The sequence below is a fragment of the Pantherophis guttatus genome, chromosome 1 (genome assembly GCF_059756535.1).
Source record: "Pantherophis guttatus breed Tessera chromosome 1, ASM5975653v1, whole genome shotgun sequence".
In the NCBI taxonomy this organism is placed as follows: Eukaryota; Metazoa; Chordata; class Lepidosauria; order Squamata; family Colubridae; genus Pantherophis; species Pantherophis guttatus.
In genome coordinates, this window is record NC_142063.1 from 197274493 (window position 1) to 197298561 (window position 24069).

The 24069-nt window shown below is 37.1% G+C and overlaps 1 protein-coding gene across 2 annotated transcripts in view; it reads left to right on the forward strand.

The window, feature by feature from the left end:
* ESF1 (ESF1 nucleolar pre-rRNA processing protein) overlaps positions 1–24069 on the forward strand; it is a 44166-nt gene that overhangs the window by 2844 nt on the left and 17253 nt on the right. For both annotated transcript variants that reach the window (XM_034432396.3, XM_034432395.3), the window contains exons 3-11: positions 1365–2018; positions 3148–3551; positions 5907–6020; positions 6847–6947; positions 9430–9582; positions 11439–11553; positions 14118–14265; positions 17009–17170; positions 21754–21875. In XM_034432396.3, the coding sequence (XP_034288287.2) occupies positions 1400–2018; positions 3148–3551; positions 5907–6020; positions 6847–6947; positions 9430–9582; positions 11439–11553; positions 14118–14265; positions 17009–17170; positions 21754–21875 (1938 nt within the window). In that variant the 5' untranslated portion in view covers positions 1365–1399. The remainder of the gene's footprint in view (positions 1–1364; positions 2019–3147; positions 3552–5906; positions 6021–6846; positions 6948–9429; positions 9583–11438; positions 11554–14117; positions 14266–17008; positions 17171–21753; positions 21876–24069) is intronic.

Below are 24069 nucleotides of genomic sequence, written 5' to 3' on the forward strand. Positions count from 1 at the left end.
TGGGAGTTTGACAGCCCTGGTTTAGAACATACATTCAGTGGCTCTAGTAGCCATACACATCTCAAGAAAAATATCTTAAGTAATCTGCTGATGGACAATACTGTGGTTCTCCAGAATTGGGATGGTAGCATTCTGACATCTATCCAAGCTATAAAAGGATAGTGCTGGGCCAGCAGGCAATAACAATAGTTGCATGCATTATGAATTTCAAAATATTTTTCCCAGGCAATAATATTCCATCTTTGAGATGGCATGACTAGACTAGCAGAAGAGGAAGCTGAAACCACTCACAGTTCTTGCACCTTAATTTGCTGTATGGCTTAAAACATGAAAATTAGTGAATCTTATTGAAAGAAGCATTTCACATTAATATAGCAGCCATTATAGATACTTTTACTTTTTAGGAGACTTTTTTGAAACTTTGGTTTCTATTCCATCTGTCCCATTTCCTGGGGGAAGTAGATCAGCTATATTCATATACCTTGTGATGATGTCTAAATTAAACTACAATTTTACAGAAGATTGAATGTATTTTCCTATTTATGATATGCTTCTGAAAATTTCTATTATCAAAAATAATGTCTTTAGTCTATATGGAATGCGCCTTTTAAATTTTTTATAACTTTATTAAGTTTCAACAAAAAATATAAGGAAGCAGAAAAAAGGAATTAGGCAAAGAAAAGATGAAAATAGCAAAATTAGGAGTGCAGAAAAGAAAAAAAAAGGAAGAAAGAAAAAGAGTGACTTCCACATTTTTTCAGTAGAGATAAAATATAAAATATATTAACCTCTTACTCTGAAATTAATAATGCACAATATTTTTATAATCATAAACAATTCTAATACTCAAATTCCAAAATTAAAGTTCCCTTATTTCAGTTTCAAGCAAAACTTCAAAAAAAGGTTTCCAAACAAAAGCAAAGCAAGACGAAATCATTTTTTAAACCAAAAATGTTAATTTTTCCATCCCAGCCAATTTCATCAATCTCATCCATTCTTCCATTGTAGGAATTCTTCCGCAATAGAAGTCTCACTGCTATTGTCATATATAGAAACAAAATCCCATATGTTCTTTCAGTCTATTTATTTATTAAATCTTAAAGGAAAGTCTCTGGTTTTAATTGTACATTTATTTTAAGACTTCTCTAAACTAAAGTACATAACTGATCACAATATTTCTTAGCTTTGTTACATGTTCACCAAAGATGATAAATATTGCCTTCCTGTTGATTGCATTTTTAATATAATGCCTGATTAATGTGAGAATATGTGGAGTAAATTTATATTGAATTATAATTTGAACTATTTTAATTTTAGAAGATAGCGTTTCTTATTTTACGATATAATTTTTTCTTTATTTTCAGGTTCAGGTTTGTTGCATTTTTTAAAAAAAGCAAGAATGGCATCTAAGAAGGAACTCACGAGTGACAAGCGGTTTTCTCGCATCACAAAAGACCCTCGGTTTTGGGAAATGCCAGAAAAGGACCGCAAGATCAAAATTGATTCAAGATTTCGGGCTATGTTTCATGACAAAAAATTCAAGTTGAAATATACTGTGGATAAGCGAGGTCGACCAATTAATCGTACCTCTACAGAGGACCTGAAACGTTTTTATGAACTTTCTGATTCAGATTCTGATATTTCAGAGACTGATAGTAAGCAGACTGAAAAGAAAACAAATCAGAAAAAGGTCAAATCTAAAGGGGGAAAAAGTTCCACAAAGTCTTCGGTTGGTAGGCAAACAAGCAAGCAGGCAGATGAGGTTTCATCTGTCTCACAGTCAGATATTTTAAAAAGTGATGATCAGAAAGGCAAATCGTTTAAATCAGAAAAGGATATAAAAAGGAAAAAAGCAACTGAATTTCCACAAGACTTTACAGTAGCACCCCCAAAGCAGAACTATTGTGATGAAATTTCTAAAGATTTTTTATGTAAAAAATCTTCAAAGAAGACTTTGAAGAAGTCTTTGAAGAAGAAGACAAAAAAGACTGTAAAAGAAAAAGCAGTGGGAAATTACAGTAAGTAAAATAATTCAGGCCATTGAAAAAGTGAATAAGGTTGATCGAATGTTCTGTAATTGTCATTTACATCAAGTTTATTGCTCCTTGGATGGGGGAGCTGTCAGAATCGCCCCGTTATTTATAGCTAATGAATTTGAAACCATCCAAAACACACAATATGCTTCTTTTAAATCTTTAAACTAGCTGACAACCTTCATATTGTTATGGAACCACACTATTTCATTAAGCATAGTTTAAGAAAACAGTGCTCTGATGTGTACCACCCACATGATTTATGTAATACTAATGACTTCTCAGATTTGTAACATGCCTGGTTCCAGTAAAGATAATAGCGACAAAGCTGTAGAATTTATTCAGATACTGATCATTAACTGTCCCTCCAAAAATTGCTAGGTAAATAGATCCACGATAGTACCTTCACATTTGGAATGAGGCATTGAATATAGTAATTTTAATGATGTTATTAAGATATTGGTTCTCATCCTGCTTTATTGTAATTCTGGTGTTTGTTTTATTGCCATACTTTATTTCTGGTGGAATATTTTGGCTTAAGGCAGAGATCTCATTCGTACTGAATATATGGATTGATTTTGTGTTGTCATATCATATTTTACTCCTAGCAACTCATATTTTTCCATGACTATCTATCCATCCATCCATCTATTTAAATAGATAAATAAAGCAGATTTCCTAATATAAATTTGTATAGCTCTTTACATATACACAATTTTAGAAATGCAAAGTAGCCAATATATCAGCACCTTAATTTATTGCAATTCATGTGCTTATTTAGATAAAAAAATTAGGACTTCGACAAACCAGCCAACTCTTATTTTTATGGCACTTTTGGCTTTTTGAAATGACACTATTATGGAAATTTAACTGCTCAGGGAAAATGGGTAATTGTCTATGACAGTTATTATAAACATGCTATTTATAAGCTGTTATTGGGCAAAAAATCATGTTCAGTTTGTGAAAGCGCTCTCTCCCCCTCTCCCTCTCCACCCCCCTTACAAAAATACTAGACTGTAGCGTGGGAAATAAGAAAAATTATTGTCATGAATTCTTTTGCAGAAGAATTACCATGCAAGTATATGAAATGTCTTGTTTGCTTTCTTTAATTTAGCAAATGATTTCTCTGCCAGCCATGTTAAGGAAACATATGTGAAAAATAAAAGTTGTGAAGTTGAAGAGAGTTCTAATCTGCAAGAATCAAAAAGCAGTGAGGAAAGTGAAGAGGAAGATAAATTAGAAGATAATAGTGATCTGCAAGAGGAAAGTGATTTGGGAGATAAAGGAGCAATAAGAGAGGAAAGCACTTCAGAAGATGATGAAGAAGATTCAACGAATGAAAGTCAAATGGAGGATGATGAGAGTGACAGTGGGCCAGATTTGGCTAGGGGGAAAGGTAATCTTGAAACCAGCTCTGAGGATGAAGAGGAAGATGATTTCTTGGAGATATTTCCCAAAGATCCAGAAGTTATACATGAATGGGGAGAATTGGGGAAAGATGCCCCACAAGCAGATCAGGTAAGATTAATGATACAATAAGCAATCTGTGATTCTTTAGGATGTTGGGTTGAATCAATTACAAGTAGTCAATGAACGGGGATGATGGATTATTCCAACAACATTTGGAGGACTACTGGTTACTTGCCCTATTTAATGAATCTTAAGGGCCCACTATTTTAATGTACTATTTCATTGCTATTTGCAATATCCAAGATACTTTTCTTTTTTTTCTTCCATTCAATCATATCCATTTCTCAGAGATTGCCTGGACAAATCCCTGCAGTTTTTTTGGCAAGGTTTTTCAGAAGTGGTTTTGCCCTTGTTTGCTTGATCGCTTTCTAGGGTTTAGGAAGATATTATGCACAATTTCTCTAGCACTGAAAGATTCCACGTGATTGGTGTACACAATAAAACTTACTCAAGAATTTCATATGCTAGATGAGTTTGTACATTAGCTTCCTATCTTACAGTCCAGCCTCTCAGCCTGCATGATATGTACAGCTGGTACAACCTTCCACTTCTAGGTATCACTGCATCTGCTCACCCAAACTAAGTTGGGGTGTCTATCAAACAATTTCCTCTTTGGGTATATTAATGAAGCTATCCACACATGACGGAAACATTTTCTCAGTCTTTAAATTGGGTAGAGGGAAAAGGAATCTTCCATAATTGCCCCATTATTTAGATAGAGCATAAATACCATGCAGTATCTCAAATCTTTACAGCTATTTTATTCAGTCACTTATTAGGGATAGTATACATATCTTTATACATTCTCTGTGCCTTTGTCTCTCTGCTTTTGTGCATTTATTTGGTGCCATTTCTTTGTTCCAGTCTCCTCTCTGGACTTTGTGGGATTTATGTTTGTTCCCTCTGTGTTTGAGTGTGGTTTTCTTTCTGACTCTGCTATCTCCCTTGCTTTGTCTGTCCTCTGTATGTCTCTCCTGCTTGTCCATTTCTCCTTGTGACAGTTTCTATCTGAAAGAGAATAAGGGGGGTGGAGGGAGAGATGTTTTCCCTGTTTGTGTTACTGATTGTACTTCTACTAGGATCATTTTGTAACAGGGTGGATTTGATTTAAATCGAGTTGATTTAAATCACAATTTAAATCATGATTTAAATCACTAGTAAAAAGGCTTGATTTAAATCAACTCGATTTAAATCATACTTTTTAAAGAGCAACTGTCATCTCTGCTACTCCTTTGACCCACTGTTGACTCACCGATAGTCCCAGTGTTGCAGAATATACAGCCTCATGCTACATAACAAAGCTCCATTTCATGCTGAATAAACTAAATTATTTATGTATCTTAAATAGAAAACTATCTTACGATAGATTTTTACCCCAAAAGTTTTTTATCAAAAAAATCCGATATAAATCAAAAAAATCCAATTTAAATCAAAAAAATCTGATTTTTTTGATTTTTTTAAAAAAATCATTGATTTTTATCCACCCTGTTTTGTAATCACCATTGCTTATAAAATAGTTGCACTCACAAAAATTTGTGAGTGCAACTATTAAAAAATACCAGATGTATTAAAACTTTAAAAAATAGCAGATGTAAACATTGGATTCAGAAGGTTTCCTGTCCTTGTCCTACAAGTCTGTGAATAAAAAAAACCAAATGATTTCTCTTAGTTCATTGACTCAGGGAAAAATAGCATCACCAGAAAGGATTGTCTTGTGTATTTAAATATATTACTCTAATCTGTGTTATCAGTCACTGTTGTTTTAAGACAGGGGTGTCAAATTGGATTTCTTCGAGGGCTGGATCAGCATTGTAGTTCTCCGAAGGCCGCCCCGGGGGGGGAGGGGGAAGGTGGGATGGGTACCTCCTGCAGCACCCCGCCGGCCAAAGCGTGGCACAACAAGGGTGCATGTGGCCCCCTGTACCCTGTTTTTAGCCTGGACGGCCTCCTGCAGCCCTCTGCCAGCCAAAACGGAGCCTGGGGGAGGCACATGCTGCCCCCCCCCCCGCACCCCAGTTTGGCTGCCAGAGGCACCACAGGCCAGTCCTTTGCTATTTCCAGGCTGGGCCCATGGGCCAGATTTAAACACTTGGCGGACTAGGTCCAGCCTGCGGGCCTTGAGTTTGACACCCCTTTTTAAAGGAGTGACTTCAACTGACTTGGATGTGATTTATAGTTCTTCAGTTATGGGCTTGGTTGAGAGAGCAAAGTTAAGTTCTGATTTTAAGTCTTCCATCTTCTACTCCTGTTCAAGGCAAGACATTTTGTAGCTTTCCAATTAAACTGTGTTTCCCCCTGCTAGATACAAACCTACATTCACAGCTGAATTTTGAATGATAGGCCCAATCATAATATTTCTGTGCATCATATTATCCTATTATAAATTACTTTTTTTTGATGCAGGTCACACACAGACTGGCAGTTTGTAACATGGATTGGGATCGCTTGAAAGCGAAGGACCTACTGGCTTTGCTTAACTCATTTACACCCAAAGGTGGTGTTATTTTTTCTGTAAAGGTAAGCACTTGCAATAAATACCTATTCAGATCAGGAACAGCCAGGGAAATAAATGCCTTGTTGTCATTTTGGTAAGAGACCAGGAGGAGTTTTGAAAACAGCACTTTCTTCTTTCCCATTGACTGGAACACTGGCAAGACTGCAGCCGCAGCATCCAGATAAGAAAGGGAAAGAAATTGATTAATTGATTGATTATGTGCCATTTAGCAGCAACTCTTAGCAACCACATACTATATATAGATTGTCTCTGTTATCGTCTGTTCCTACCCTATACTTTTAGATCACTGTAACTCAGTCCATCCATCTTGCTGCTGGTTGTCCTCTTCTCTTTTCCTGCACCTTTCCCAACACCAGAGCCTTCTCCAGAGAACTGGGTCCTCATAATGTGTTCAGAATAGAAAAAGTACAAAAATGAAAAATATCCAGAGTGGACATTTATCCTTAAGTATGAATGCTATACTGTATTTTTTTGTGTGTTTATGTATTCATTCAGATCCAGATTATGCATTTTCATTTTTTTAGCAGTGGCATAAGTATAGATTAGAGTCTAATTAGCTGTTCTGGGAAGATATTCATACTCTACTACCGAATCACTTGAAGTTATTCTATTTATAAATACGTGTTTTAGTGTGTATATAAGATAAAAATGGATACTTCCTTTTTTGTTTAGTTTTTCATAGCTTTAGTGATAGCCTGGTGGTGGTGGTGGTGTTTTTTTTTAAAAAAAATTCCATATGAACTTTTTTTTATAATCCTGGTGGTTTGATAGCAAAGAAAACATAAGAAGCTACTACATGGTGTATATCTTCATTTTGTTACTCTTTAGATTTACCCTTCAGACTTTGGAAAACAGAGAATGAAGGAGGAAAAACTAAAAGGCCCTGCAGAACTGTTAAGCCTTCCTCAAAATGTCACAGAAAAAGACAGGTATTTCATGTTGAATTTTGGATGATTCCTTGCATACCCTTTTCTATGCATTAAGTGCATTTAATTTCTTCTGTTAAGGGTTCCTTTTACATGGTCCATAAGGATTTGATCCAGAGTTGCTTTAATCTTCCTCCCTCCCTCCCTCCCTCCCTCCCTTTGGAAAGTTCTGGGCAAAACTGATTAGCACTCAAGGCAGTGCTTTTAATTGTGACTCCTGAGCAAACGTAATAATGGAATAAAAAGAAAGCTTACCTTTCTGCTAAAGAATGGAAGACATAGAGTAGCAATAATCAATTGAAATAACATGGCTATCAAAATGATACCTATTGACATAGACTTTAGAAGCCATATTCTAAGTGCTTTTATTTACCATGCTGCATACTTTATATTGCTTAAATTTAAATTTCTGTTCTGTATATGCCTGTGTGTATATACTGTTAGTTTCACCATTGCTGCATATTCTCCAAATTTAAATTCCCAATCAGATATTGTTGGTATTGTATCTTTTTTTCTAAACTTTCCAAAGTTTGTCCTTGTAGCCATAGGCATGTACCTTAATAAATTATGATATTTTTTTGTTTTCTTAATGTATCCTTGAAGCTGCAGTTACAAGCTGAATGCTTCTCATTTCTGAAATAACTCTGGAATTTTGCATAATGTGTTTCACCACTAGGTGGAATCTTTCTCCAATATATAGAGGCTTTCTAATTTATTGGTATTGGTATATGTGACTACTCAGTAATAAAATCAAAAAGTGTGTGGTGAGAGGAAGTTTAGTTATTTCATTTGTTCATTGCTACTATTAGTACACATCCTGATTTCTAAGTTTAGAATGTAGTATTGCAGGCTAATTCTGCTGACTGCAGACTGCCAGCAGTTCAGCAGTTGGATCTTGACCGTCTCAAGGTTGACTCAACCTTCCATCCGTAAAATGAGGAGCCAGATTGTTGGGGGCAATATGCTGACTCTGCAAACCACTAAAAGAGGTCTGTAAAGCACTATAAAGTGGTATATAAGTCTTAAGTGCAATTGCTGTCAGATGGTAGCAACTTTTCCAGATGACTCTCCATTTTTAGGTTGTAAATTATAGTATAATGAACAGAACTGTAGCATATTATTTATTTCATTATATATTCATTAAGAAAATTTTAATAGCCACACAACTCACAGTGACTCTAGGCAGCTTACAGAAATAAAAGCCCATTGCAAAACCCAATAAACCCCCCACCCTTCTGGTGACAACGATCAAACCAACCACTTGATGAGCTCCATGTCATCCAGGAGTCCCCAGGTTTACTGGTAAAAACCATGTCTTCAGGGCCTTTCAAAAGTGTGCCAATCTTCTTTCCTTCTACTACAGAGAAGACCCTTCTTCTTAGTTCCACTAGATGGACCTTCTTAGGAGAGGGGAACCGTAACATCCCCTGCTTTCCCGCTCTGGTGGGTCAGGTAGATTTAACTGGGAAAAGATGGTCTTTCAAATAATCTGACTCCAGGCCATGTATGGCTTTAAAGGCGACAACCAGCACCTTGAATTGGACCCCAAGCAAATCGGTGCAGATCCTGCAAGAGAGGTGACACATATGCAAATTTAGACTTGCACAAAAGTATGTAGGCCACTACATTTTGAACTAACTGCATTAATATGTATTTGGATTTCATCAGGAAATGTTTTTTGATGTTCAATATTGTGATATTTAAGTATCTCAAAACATTGAATTGCCTAACACTGCCAAAGCAGCAGCAAAAGTTTTTTTTCGAAGAACAGTAAATGCTTTTCTAAAATAAAAGTAAATTCGTTTCTGATTGGTTTTTTTTCAATGGAGGGCAAGTCCAGTAAAACACATGCTACAACTTGCCTATATTTTTAAAAAGCCTTTTTTTAACCATGTTGCTAGATTCTTGGCTGATAAATGTACCATTCCTGTACAGGTGTGCTGTGCATTGGTGTTATACTATAATGTAGAAAACTATTTATAAATAAATAAATATAGAAAAGATGGCTAAGATTCAAAGAGGGTTGTTAATAGTTCAGAATGTGTTTGTGTAACACTGAATTTGTATGTCTCAGGTAGCAGTTGCTTTTGAAAATGAGGTACTTTTTAAAAGGTATGGTTTAGGGAATGCTATTCAAAGGATGAATGTGAGGGGGGGGGGAATCCTTTGGGTGATTGTAAGTTGCAGATAAATTGTCTTATATCCCAAACTACAAATAGAGGACTACCAAATAGATGCATGGTATTTAAAGTATAGAAACCTTGCAAATTCTTCACTTATCCCTGCAAATACCAAGAGCGTTAGGAATATTTATTATCTCTGTGCTTTAATCCTAGCTAATGTCTTTTCCCTTTTAAGATGGAAATGATATGATAGTATATTGCTTCTCACTGCCTCTTTTTCTCTAACATTTATTTATATATTGATTTATATATCAAACTTAACCACCCATCTTGCCTCATACTACTTTTCTCATTCCTTGTAGCATTTATAAGGAGAAATTGAGAGACTATCAATTCAAACGCCTGAAATATTTCTATGCAGTAGTTGACTGTGACTCCCCTGAAACAGCCAATAAAATATATGAAGAGTGCGATGGACTGGAATTTGAAAGCAGCTATTCTTTTGTGGACTTGAGGTATCGTATATTTATTTTTAAGAGCTAGTTTGGTTTGACCAACTTCTAATTATTTTTCTCATTACAAAGCAAGAAAAATGTAACAGTTAGCTTTCAGGACTTTGATTGTAACCTGGGTTCCCACCTACAGAAATGTATTTAATTTCCTCATGTTCTCTTGATGGTGTTTTGACCAAACTGAGTTTGATACGTGTGTCTCAAATCCATGTAAAACACTAGATATTTGGTATGGTTGCTATCTGCTTTAAAGTGGTTTATCCAGTGGTCAAATCTGAACTGGTTTATTACTGGTTCGCTGGCTGCACAGTGCGCACCACATGCCAAATGCGAGGTGTGCGTGCGCAGTTCACGCCAAAAGGAGCATGAGGTAAGTAGAACAGTGCGTGAGGGGGTGATCATCTGTGGCGTGCAACCTCTCAAAGAGGTTGTAAAAAAATGCTTTTAAAAGGCTCTGATGATCCCAGCTGAGCCGCGCGATCATCAGAGGCTTTTTTTTTTTTTACTTTTAAGCCTCTGATGATCGTGCGGCTCAGCTGGGATCATCAGAGCCTTTTAAAAGCATTTTTTAACAACCTCTTTGGCCGAAGAGGTTGTAGAAAAAATGCTTTTAAAAGTAAATAAAAAAGCCTCTGATGATCACGCGGCTCAGCTGGGCCTTGTGGGGGGCAGGGATTTTTGCTACCGGTTCTCTGAACCACCTGCCACCATCGCTACCGAATCGGGCGATCCAGTCCGAACCGGGAGCATTTCACCCCTGGGTTTATCCAAACTGTCAGTTATACTAAGTTACAACTCTTGCAATTGCTATTGGGCATGCTGGCTAGGAAATATTGGAACTGTGATCAGGCATAACAGGAGGGCTGTAGAAAGCTATCAAAAGGGTTGGTTGAAGACACAAAATTGTGTCTGACCATTGACATGGTCCATACCTTCTGGATTAATGTATGGATTGGAAAATAGTTGCCCACAATCTTTTGCACTTTCTGAGTATTCCACTGAATTTTCAGTTTCTTAACAGAGAGAAGATGCATATTAGAAACTGATATTGGGTGAAAGAGAATCCTTTAAAAAAACAAAATAAATAGAATGAACATATGGTAATGCAACAGCAATGTAAAGCTCACTGCTAATCTTTAGATTTAAGCTGCTTCCTCCGTCCTTCGCTCTCCACTGGAGAAAAAAAAACCTGGAATCTGGGTAGTGGTTAGGATTGTTCCCCAGATTAAGTGTTTTTAGCATTAATGATAAGATCAGATTATTATGAATTCATTATTATTAATTATAGGATTGCTGCAAATGACCAAAACCACTGGAAAACACTTGCTGCCCAATGTGCTCTGCACAGGAGATGAGGAGGAGGAGGATAAGTGTTGCATTCACCCTGGTGGGCTTCTCATGAGTAGTCCAGATTAGAGAAAGCACAAGGACAGGTGTTTCTCATGATATGAGAGCCCAGAGCTGACTCCGTCACCTTCTTTTATTATACCAGGGTATAGGGCGTATCAGAAGAGAGAACGAATAGGGCCCTTCAGAGAGTATCCATATGAACCCGCTTTTCATAGTCAGATTATTTCGGTGCCAAGCTCCATACAGTGCCCAACCAGTTAGACTGGTCTATACATGTACTATGGCCACCTGATTCCCACAGATAAGATGATGATGGTGGTGGTGATAGGATCAGTATCATTTTTCAGTTCCTGTTCTGAGTAAAAGGCTAACATTTTCTGTTTGTAATTCCCCCTTCTCTTATCCAGTCATTGCTTTTTTCACGGCTAATACTTGTTTGAAACTAGGCCTATCAATTTTGTCTATTTAAGGCATGTTTAATAATAAGCTGTTTTCTTCTGGCTCCTAAGATTTATTCCAGATGATGTGACATTTGACGACGAGCCAAAGGACATGGCCTCTGAATTGGACGTGGCTGCTTATAAACCAAAGTACTTCACATCCGCTGCTGTGGCAACATCAAAGGTACCTTAACAATGTTTTTATAGCTATTTAGAATTTTGTTTAGCTTTGTGTGTTTCATTTGTAAATATAGCAGTGGTCAGAGTGTAGCTGGAAGGGGGAAATAACTCCATATGTGTTGATGCAATATAAATTGTACTTGCAAAAGAACAAAAACAAGAGCTCTTCTTGGAGAGGATAGTAGTACTTAGATAATGAAATAATAGGGCAGCAGTTTATTATAATTCTGATTTTATGAAGACATCATGCGAGCTTTACATTGCTTATTTTTTGTCATTTTAAAGACTGCCTTTGAAAGCCAATTTAAAAAGTCTAGAAAGTACAGGTTGTGATTCTAAGCGGGGTTCCATTCTACTGCAACAAATCACAAAGAGCAATAACTTCATTAAATCTATCTCTGTTTCTCTATCACTATGTACAAGTAGTCCTCGACTTACGTCCGCAATGGAGCCTCATATTCTTGTTGCTAAGTCGTGAAGTTAATTTTGCCCCATTTTAGACGACCTTTCTTCCCACAGTTGTTAAATGAATCGCTGCAGTTGTTAAATTAGAAACACAGTTGTTAAGTGAATCTGGCTTCCCCATTGATTTTGCTTGTGGGAAGGTCCCCAAAGGTGATCAAATTATGCTGGGACACTGCAATCGTCATAAATAGGAGTCAGTTGCCAAGCATCTGAGTTTTGATCACATGGCTATCGGATGCTGCAACAGTCTTAAGTGTGAAAAATGGTCATCAGTCGCTTTTCAATGCCGCTGTAACTTTAAATATTCACTAAATGAACTGTTGTAAGTTGAGGACTACCTGTATATTTGAACCAGGAGTTCAGTCTATGGGAATTGAAAATTCCAAAGCCTGCATTTGTCCTTTTCCTTCCGTAAGCACTTCATTCCATATAGATGGTCTCTGCATGGTCTTTGTGGATTCCTCTTTGTTTAATGGAGTTTCTGTGGGTTTCACATGGCTCACCGCTTACCCCGTGGGATGCACAATGATTGAAGCAGCAGCAGCAATAGCAGATTTATTGAAGAGACAACCTAACCCCAATGAAACTTGCACAACTTATGCTTGCACAAAAGGCAATGTGCCTTTTGGGGAACACATGAAGTAACAGAAAGCCACTCAGACTTGTGCAACCCACTGATGCATGAAAATCTTGTTTATTGAGGTCTGGCATCTGTTAAATTTGGATATATTATACTGTATATACCAAGACTACTTGTATTCCCTTTTTAGTGATTTTTCTTTCCCAGTTAGTGGTAGAATAGAGGAGCATTTTTTTAAAGTGACATGCATGGATTCATTGCCTTGGTCTTCAGTCCAGTGAATCTGTGATGGAATTTTTGAGTGGAGAGCAGTTCCCATCCTTTCCTACCATTGGCCACTATGGGGCTTAAGTTTGAGAAGTCCTGTCTTAAATTATAAATTACAAATGAACCATCTATCAATAGCTGCAAGGCTCATATTAGAAGAACCTGAATGTTTAATTTAAAAATGGAAGCCTGTTTTCAAACTTCGTTCTTTGGACTGAAATAACCAAATGCATGTAGTTATTATCTGGAAAGACTCCATAACAGGAAATGCTTTGGACAACCCTTTCTATGATTTAGTCTGTTGTCCTAGTAACCAGCTTCTTACCTGTCTCCAATGATCAGCCCCAGTTACTGTTACTTTAATAAGGCCCAGGTGACTAAAATATTCCAATATCTTGATAAATCTGAGGAAAGGAAAATAAGAAGGATGAAGTAATACGCTGGCCATCTTCTCACTAGCATTAGTTGCTGTATTCTATTCAAAGTTAGAGCTGCTCTGACAACCTATAAGGAAAGGCAGACATAACTTTCCCACTTTGGCTCATTCATCTTTAGATTTCTGTTCTTTTTTTTTTTTTTTTTTTACGACCGTGAATCCCTTTGCCTTAGGATGGGGTCAGGGTAGCTGAATGGAGCTGAGCGTTTATTGGCTGGATGCCCTTCCTAATACCTACACGGAGTTCACAGCAGATATTTTCTCTTTGTGCCCTGATAGAGAAACATTTGTTGCTGCCTAGGATTGAACTCTCAACCTTCCAAGTGGGAGGTGAGCGTCTTCACCTCTAGGCCACCGCACTACTCATAGATTTCTATTTCTTACTCAATACATTTTGTTTCAGTAATATTCAGTAATATTCTGCCAGTGCTTGAAGGTAGGACTTTGCCGGATTCCTTTTGGGTGTAAATTACAGTTCTTAGTACTACAGCTGAATATCTTATGACCCAGAATGGGAACTGGCATTTGTATGATGATTTCTTTGGAATAAGCAAGCTTGCATTTAAATTGTGACTAGAATTTATATAAGCTGCTAAAACAATATGCACATGTCTTGGTTTTCGCTCAGCATATTGCACAAGCTTAGCCATTGTAATTGATGGCTTTGTATCATGTGAGGAAATACTCATTTAAAGTGTATCCAGTAAACTATTGTTAAGCAAAGTTGTTGACAGAAGTGCAGGAGCCAATTTTTATGTGATTTTACAATGCATTTTTTACAATAATAAGTTGCAGCATATTTATCTTGCCTATTGGTAAGGTAGACATTACGTGGGACGAGACAGATCAAGAAAGGGTGACTTCTCTGAGCAAAAATTTTAAAAAAGATGAACTTCTGGACATGGACTTCCAAGCTTATTTAGCCTCATCAAGTGAAGAAGAAGAGGAGGAGGATGAAAAAGAAAAAGGTATTGCTAACTGATAAAGGTTTATCTAAGCACTTCAGGATGTTAAAACAATATTGTGCTAACAATTTTCATCATCTTTATTAAAAGTTACTAAATTATGCTTTTCATAAATCAAACATTCAGTTCTTTTTTTAAAAAAATATCCTCACCAACACCCATGCTTTACCCAATTAGGAGTTCCATGTGAAACTTCTGAGGAACAAGCATGGGAAACCATATTATCTACTGTACAATAAACCTTCTGATTAACAGGTTCTGTCCCCCGTCATCCCCCCCCCCCGCATTATTTTGTGGACATGAGAGGGGAATTATTCCCTTTCATTTTAAACTAAACTACAGAGCCTTATGATGTCTGAACTCAGATCTATCGAAGTAGGTAGTGAAAAGTAGGTCTTTGACTTACCACCACAATTGAGTCCAGAAACTTGGTTGTTGAGCAAAGCGACATCAGTGAGATGTCATGTGACTGTTTCACTTGGTGATTGCAATCTCAGCACTCCTAGTTGCAGTTGCTAAGCAGACGAAATCCCGGATTAAGGAGCACACCATGCTCCTTAATGGGTGGGGAGACCCTGGGAGGCTTTGCTCAGGGGTTGAAATCCTCCAGGCCAAAATCTAAGCAGGATTTTCAGCCCTTGAGTGAGAGATACTCATGCATGGCCTCCACTGAGCCTTCCAGAGCTTCCCTCACTTGTTTGAGACCATCCGACACTCTTTATCTTGTATTGCCTTTCCACTCTCTACTTAGATTTCAGCTTCCTCTTATCTCTAAGGGCTGGCTGAAAAAGCTGCCTGCCAAAAGATGACAGCTCCCTTATGTGTGGAAGGGAATGCCTTTGACAGAATGCAGGAATGGAGCTCAGGTCTTCAGGATCTGAGCTCCATTTCTCCACCCTTCAGGAGATGTCAGCTCTCCTCTGTATGCAGAAGGAAAGCAGGTCCAGCAGGAAGGATATGCTGTAGATCTCCAAAAGAGTTCTATCTGACAGGACCCAGGCAGTGTGCCTTTTCTGCTTTGTCCACACACCCCATAACCCTGGGACAAGGTAAGGGTTCTCCATCAACCTTGGGTATCCCATGGGGAACCAGCAAGATGGATATATAAGGTCAAGGCTTTTATGTTTTTTATTTTATTTATGTTTCATTGTTTTTAGATTGTTATATAAATTTATGATAGGGGCGCGGTGGCTCAGTGGCTAAGACACTGAGCTTGTTGATCGAAAGGTCGGCAGTTCAGCGGTTTGAATCCCTAGTGCCGTGAAACGGGGTGAGCTTGTTCCAGCTTCTGCCAACCTAGCAGTTCGAAAGCACATAAAAAATGCAAGTAGAAAAAAAATAGGGACCACCTTTGGTGGGAAAGTAACAGTGTTCCGTGTGCCTTTGGTGTTTAGTTATGCCGGCCACATGACCACGGAGAAGTCTTCAGACAGTGCTGGCTCTTCGGCTTTGAAACGGAAATGAGCACCACCCCCTAGAGTCGGGAACAACTAGCACATATATGCGAGGGGAACCTTTACCTTTACCTATAAATTTATGTTTTTGTAAGGTGGCTATGTAGTACGCTAAATAAATAAATGTTTAACAAAACTCAGTGTTAATACTATGATCACTACCCAAGCCTCATTCATTCCTCGGTTACCCAACATTCTTTAATTGCTGCTGGTAGAATTAAACCTGGTTCTTTCTTATTATGAGTCCTGCAGGAGAAGGGCGGTATAGAAATAAAATAAAATAAATTATAATCAATTCTGCATCCTAATACTTATACAATGTAAGCTTTTAAATCTGTGTACAACAGTGTTCTCTACTTCTGCTAATTGCTTTTTTTTTCCAATCAGAAACTTTTGTTTAGTTCTGCATCTATATTGGAATTCAAATTCATTTATTCATTGATCAAATTCATTGATTTACCATGGTTAACACTGGTTTGGAAAATACTTTTCTTGCATTATTTTCCTGTTGTAACAAATTACATGAAAAGTTCATTGCTAATCATAGTTGAGTATTCTGATTAAAGCTTTATCATGAAACAAGAGATATATGCTGGCATATTTTCAGCCTAGAACGTTCTCAGATTTTGAAAACATAATAAGTTTTTAATAGAAAATGCAAGGCCATTCATTCTTTTAACATGTTCCTTATGAATTATAAGTTATTGTACATAACATTCTAAATATAGAAATTCATAACATTTATTGGGGACTAAGCAAAAACAGCAAAAGAGAAAGAATAAATCTGGGTTGTTTAAAGAGCAAAGGGAAAAGTGTAATCTGATAGAAACAGCAATATGTATTTATTTTCTTCAGTATATTTATTGAAAGTTTTGCATAGAAGAAAGCCATCTATCTTGCTCTGATTAGCTGCATTTACTCAGTTTTCTTTAAAAGGGAACTATTTTTAAAAAACTGAAAGTATAAATTAAGTCATTGAGTTTCCCATCAAGTGGAGTTCATGAAAAGTGTCATTGGAGTGTGTTCATTTCCAAATCCTGGAATAGATATCAGAACAATCTTTTTTATTTAACATGAAAATCAGAGTGCAAATGCTTAGTTGTCAGATAGTTGTTATGGAGGGAAAAAACACCAGACTTCATCTGAAGCAAGCTCTGCAAGTTTGGAGATTACTCCTTGTTTTTGGCCTGGTTTCCCCATCCCCCCCCTTCCCCCCTTCAAATATGACTGACTTAATTTCAATTTTTATATAACAATTTTTGGAAAGATTCTCACTTCCCTTTTATTTAAAGGTAATGATGAAACCGACATAGCAGATGGTGATAAACCTAAAGAACATTCCAAAGATGAAGAAGACCAGATAGCAAAATATAGGGAGCTTCTTCGGAGTATCCAGGAAAAAGAAAAGAAGCACCAAGACACTGATATGGAAATGGAAATTAAATGGGTTCCTGGTAGGTGACTCTTTCTTTTTTCTAGAACTTCTGATCTCTTCTCCCCACTGAAAAAAAGGCAGAATTGCTTAAATTCCATCATTAAAGTATACACCGATTGCAGCAATCGAACTAATGATTAGTTACTATTAAGTCAAATTATTCTACTTAAAAGTATTTAAATATCAGTTTCTGGAAAAGGAACACAAGCATACAAGAGATTTTGTTTTACAATACATCTGTAGAGTTTTGTTTTGTTTAGTTTTTGGTTGTAAGATGGATTTGTCAACCACGAGCTTGGTTCTACGGCAGGGGTGGGCAACTGTGGCCCTTTTACAACCTGTGGACTTCAACTCCCAGAATTCCTGAGACAGCCAAGCTGTCTCAGGAATTCTGGGAGTTTTATTTATTTATTTATTTATTTTTCATATTTGTATACCACCCTACTCCCGAGGGACTCAGGGCGGTGAACAGCCATAAATAAATACAAAGACATACAAAAGTTAAAAACTATTAAAAAACAGATTAAATAATTTAGGTTTAGGTTCAAAGATTAAAACATCCAAATTTATCTAAAAGAGATTTAGAACCCAATTTAAAAGCCAATTTAAAGGCCAATTTAAAAAGGGAGAGTTAGGCCAGACCAGCCTGTTGGAATAGAAACGTTTTTAGGGCGTGGCGGAAGATGCGTAGGTCTTGGATCCTCCATATCTCCGGGGGGAGCTCGTTCCAGATGGCAGGTGCCCCCACAGTTGAAGTCCACAGGTTGTAAAAGCCACAGTTGCCCACCCCTGTTCTACAGTAGTTGTGAGTGGTACAGAGATAGGGTGAAATCTTTGCTGATTTCTTTTTTAGGGATAGCAAAGTCCTTCTGCCACCAGAACAGTTGTGGAAAACAGCTGCATGACTACTCCCAGGTTGACATATTAAAAGTTTAGCAGCTGCAGAATAATTATACTCACAAATACTGTATTGTATTTATCTTTCTGAGAGTTGTCTCTATGGTGAGTAGCAAAACAGATAGCCCTCAACTTATAACAATTGATTTAACAACAATTCAAATTTATGACAGCCTCAGAAAAAAGGGACTTATAACCTGTCCTCAAAGTTATGACTGTTGCACCACCTTTGCGGTCACATGATTGCAGCTTGGGCGCTTGGCAGTCGGATTTTTGATGATTTTGCAGCTTTTTGCAGTCACTTGAACCAGCCAGCTTCTGACAAGCAAAATGAACTGGAGAAGCTCAATTTGCTTAATGACCATGCAATTCACTTTACAACCACTGTAAAAATGGTTGTAAAATTGGGTACAGTTACACTTAATGACTCCATTGCTTACTGATCAAAATTCTGGTTCCACCCAATCGTAAATCAAAGACTACCTGTACAAGTCTGTGGAGAATTGCTTTGGCATATGCAGAATCCTTATGAAGAAAGAGAAAAAAAATAAGCAGTGCTGGCTTTTTCTTGACATATTTTCATTTCTTCTGCTCTAAATCTCATGTCTGCCTTTTCACTTTAGGAAAAGATCTGTGTCCCATCTTGCAGTGAGGTATTGTTGCTTAGGTGAAATCTAATAAATGACTAATACGTGCTCTTTATTGGTGGAAATGTTTCATTCTTTTTTTAAAGCAACATAATTCTAGGGGAATCTAGGAGAAAAAAACTTTTCGGTTCATTATTTACAGTGCTTTAATTTTGTGACAGATCCGTTAGAAATTTATTCTTCAAAAATTACAAATGAACACGTTAGAAATATGGCGTATCCTGCAACTTCTCACCATTTTCTCTTATTTCCTGAAAACAGTACTTCAGCTTTACACATTGTGGTTGCTTAGACAAATTGGGAAATGGTTTGGCAAGTGGCTTGTAAGACAATCTAATTTATGGCAGAAGTTCATTCCCTTTGTGCTTCATATTACATCCAAGTTGTCTTCTTCCAAATGGAGCAGTTGATTTCATTCTCTGGAAAACTCTTTCAAGTTTTTTTTTAGGATTCCTGCTATGGAAAAATACGCTTCAACGCCTAACCTTGCCCTTTTAAAATAACACTTTAAGGCTGCCATCAACATGTAAAAAGTCAATTTGTTTTTGTAGTTATCTCAGTAATCTCTTAATTTGCTAGCCATAACTTTGTTGCTTTTCTTACAAAGAGCAGATAGGTTAGAACAGACTGATTGCATTTTGGCATGCTATAAAGGGAGAGGGGGAGCACTGATCCAAAATTGTCTTAGCTTCTATCATAAATTGCGTATCGCATCATGTTTCAAACACCTGGTATGATAGAGCTCTATTTGCTGGGATTGAAAAACCAGTAGGACAGAAGCATAGGTCTTTCCTCCTTTTGTCTATCTAGATTAGCTTTAAAGAACAACTTGTGCTTTCAGAACATAGATGTTGATGAGATCATTTTTGCAGAGTCCCATTGCAGTTTTAAACAGTCATAGTTGTTCTTAAACTAAGTCTGAGAAATGAAAGTCTGGATTGCTAAATGCCAGTCGCTTATTAATCCACGTATATGCTTATTAGCTAGCCTGGTTTGGCTCCCCATTGCAAGTTATACTTTCCCAGTTCAGATCTTGAGGTAAATAGTGATTTATATGAAATAAATCACTGTGCTGGAATACATGTGGAGAAGTAAGACCTCACATAACATAATATTTCTATAAAAGACTTCTCAATTCAGATGGCAAAGGTAATTAGACTATTTCATATTTTAATATAGCCATTTTACAATGATTTATTAAGACTGGTTTATTGCCTTTTTTAAAAAACATATCGAAGCTTTGCATCCTGAATTTCCTCTTACTGTATATGAAAGGTTTTGTAACTAAACCTCTCACATGCCCTTCTGTAATCAAAGTACTTGTAAAGGTATAATTAATTCATCATAATATGGCTATGGTCTGATTTCAGAGTAGGTTTTTTTTTTTTAAGAAAAGATCTCTGCACTCACATATGCATGTGAAATCTGGTATCCTGCTTGGTCTTCGTAGGTTAATTAACCATGCTAGTATAAATCTAAAATATTGCAGTCTGTGAAGTAAAAATACATACCACCTAAAACAAGTTTAACAAATATAAATCAAAAATGATGAATAAAAGTAAGTTATTCCTTTGACCAGTTATGCCTTGTTTTCATGGTCACTCCCTTAAATTATGCCTAGAAAATTGAAGGGTTTAAGGTAGAAGATGAAACATTCATTTTTTGGCAAATCACTCAAAAAAGAGATTATCCTCTCCTCAACCATCTGAAACTTACTAGTAGTTTCTCTGGATAGTCCCAAGTACAGGCCACTAGTCTGGGCTTAATAAAAATTATATGAATGACATTTTCTAGGTTTTAAACCAGGAGAAAAAAATGCAGCCTTTTCTTCTGATGGAAATATTTTTCTTTTTCATGGGTTTATCTGGATTCCTTCTGAATTCAGCTGCAAGATAAGTACTTCAAAACTATTAATGAGGTACAAGAGAAGATTGCCATTATCTTAAAAAAAATGTCAGGGCTTCATTTTCTCTGCTTCAGTCCTTCTTTAAATACATTTTCTGCTGTCTTTTTTCATGCCATTGTTAACCAACACAACATATAGCTACCAAGACTAGAAAGAGGGTGGCTACCATATTTTTCAGAGTATAAGACGCTCCACAGTATAAGACGCACCTTATTTGGAGGAGGGGGGGGATAAGAAAAACAAATTCTGCCTCTGCCTACCAGCATCCATCGGTATTCATCTGGCTAGCGTCCTTGCAGCAAACAGCCAACAGCCTGGTCAGCTTCAGCACATTAGCCTGATTCAGCATGAGCAGCTGATTGGCTGGTGGATCTGGAATACCCCCAATCAGCTGTTCCCAGAGTTTAGCAACAGTTCCTGTTTAGCAAAGGTTCGCTGGTTGGGAGCGTGCACGGGCCTCATTGGGGCAGATAAGCAGCTTCAAAAATGCAGCTGATCGTCGCAGGGCGCTCCAGTGAGTACAGCAGGGGAAGCTCAGAACCGGTCCGGCAAGGCAGCAGCTGTTCCGGGTTGCCATTTTGGCCTCTGTTCCTTGCTTTTTCACCCTCCGAAAGCTCCGTTTGAGAGGCTGCCTTTGCAAACTCCTTTGCAAACAGAGCTTTTGGAGGCTGTTTGGGAGGTTGCAAAGGCAGACTCTCAAATGGATCTTTTGGAGGGAGGCCGAAGGGTGGGGGCCGGCGGGTAGGTGGAGCTACATTTGATATATAAGATGCACCCAAATTTTCACCCCCTTTTGGGGGGGGAAGTGCGTCTTATACTCCGAAAAATACGGTATGTGTATGGATTCCTATTTACATATTGGAAACCCCAATCTTTATGCAATCTACAGATTGGACAGGCAGGAAAATTGGGTGGAATTCAACAAAATGTGGCAAGGAATTGTTCAAAAGGACTAGTTTATTTGGCTTGCTGAATAAGAACTGGGTTGAATCCAACTTAGTAAGTGCCAGTCAGACCACTCAGAAGAAGTCATCACTGATGGTTGTTGTGGTTAGTGAAACTTCACACTCATGCAACATATTATCCCATTCAGATTTTAAAATACTGGTTTGGCGTAAAGAGCTGCTGCCTGTGTTCTCTCATTGGTTACAGGTCTGAAAGAAAATGCTGAAGAAATGGTAAGAAACAAGCTAGAAGGCAAGGATAATCTGACTCCCTGGCAGCAATTTCTAGAAAAGAAGAAAGAGAAAAGGAAAATGAAGAAAAAGCAAAAGGTAATTTATGACCTTAAGTTACGCAGTTTTAAAGGTTTCTATCTTCAGAAAACCCTGAAGAACTTGTACTTATTTTAGTACACAGAAATCTTTTATCTAGTATCCTTATGCTGGGATTCATTTCAGGCTAGGCTTATTGAGAGGTAAGACTGTTTTTCAGAACATTCCCAATACATGGCTGCACACTGCAAGGGAACCCATGGGTATTAGGTGCTGTCTCTCAGGGAAGTTTCATTTGTTTATCATTTATGTATTGCTCATATATGTATGTCTCACCTTCAGAGAAAAAAGATAACCGTGGACTATTTGCAGAAAAAAAGGAAAAAGATATGCATAATAACAATTTCAGTTGATAAAAGTTAACAAAAAGAGAGTGTCACTGAAAGAGGGAAAAAAAGAATTGTCATAGCAAGAATGTACACCAGTGGTTATCTTCACCTAAATTGATCTGTGGATTCAACCTCTGCTTGCTTCAACACTGTCAAAAGACTCTCCATGAAAGAATGTAGCCCTTATTAGATAAAATGCAGATCTGGTTTAGAAAAAAACAGTATATAGCTAAACATTTGAGTTCTCTCTCTGGAGTTTCAGAGAAGAGACATTTTACTAATCTCTTGCTTTAAGAGATGTGAAGTTTATCCAAGGGATGCAGGTTTTAGATCTTAGAAATGAGAGTCCTTTGCTTGGAATTGAAAAGACAGCAGTGTGAGTGTGAGATGATCCAATCTAAATAGAGTAATCCATTAGTAGGGTGTTGCTCTGAAGAGCTGTGATTCCCCAATTGCCACTTGTCATGCAGTGGGATGCTTGAGAATGCCTCCAAATGACTTTAATAGTCAAGCTGGTTGATATGGAACGCTTTCCTCAATGAGCCCCTTGATATTTCTAAGGAATTTTTATCTGCTAGAAAGTTAATTTGAAACACCACAGCTTTCTTGTTACTTGAACTGCAGTTAACGAGAGTATAAGATCAGGCAAATGATTGATCATCAAGAAATCAAAACACTGTTTTTCTTTTGCCTTTGGTAGCCTTGTGAATGAAAGATAAATTATGATTAAAAGAAAAATAAATGTATTAACTCTGCAGACACATCTCCTTTGATACTATGTCCTTGATACATTCTCCATCGCTAAAGGGAATGTTCATTAGTGTTGTTGAAAAACCATCTTGAACGCCAAGACCTGAATAAAAATGATGTCTTTTTTAAAAAGTCTTACGCAATAGACAGATTTTCCCTGCTGATTTTTTTCTTCTTTTTAATACTGGAAAGCTCATCAAAGAAATAAACATTTTGGGATTCTGCTAGCAAACTGATTTCAGAGTCTCCGTGATTAAGTTTTCTCATTGAGAAATCAAAAGTAGAAATTCCAGACATGTCTTTATTTTAAGATTAACCTTCTTCTCTGAGGATGTGTTAATTCCGTATGGATTTCTTTTTTCAGAATGTGTCAGCCCCCCCCCCCCAAAAAACACCATTATATTCTATAAATTGAGTTTTAGAGTGTACTTTATTTTGGAACAGTTGATCAAGCAACTTTTATGACAACACTGGATAATCATCTGTTTGAAGATACAGTGCTTATGATTATTATGATTTTGAGTTATTTGTATGATCTCTGTAATTAAAGTGGGCTATACATTATCTTATGAAACTTGTAGAAGGATCAATGCCTCGTATCAGACAGTTATGCCAGGGTACACATCTCAGACATAAAATGCATATCTTCATGAGCGAGAAGGGCATGTTCTGTCCATGTATACAGTCAGATTCTGCCCAATCCCACCCTTTCAACTGAAGGAATGTTTAATCCTTTTAGATCAAAGAGAAAAGTTGAGAAATGGGGCCAGGAAAAAAGAGAAAACTAACTCTGTTCTTTTAAGCCCCTGATTAAAGGTTGGAATCTACAGGAAGCTGAAAAAGTCCAGGAAAGCCAGAGAAGAATTTTTGTTTCAGAAACCTATTTACCTCTAAGGAATAAATAAACAAGTCTAGCCAGAAACTGGCATAAGAATTTTGATTTTTAAAATTTTTTATATGTGGTATTAGTTAAGCCTTCTAATTTCTTACGTTTGTTTTTCTATATAAATATGTAATTCTGTGCAACCTCAGTCATATATTTCTACCTCATGCTGTGTATTAGATTAGTTTCATCGTTTGGTTAGCATAGCATATGTTTTTGTAAATTTCTTAAA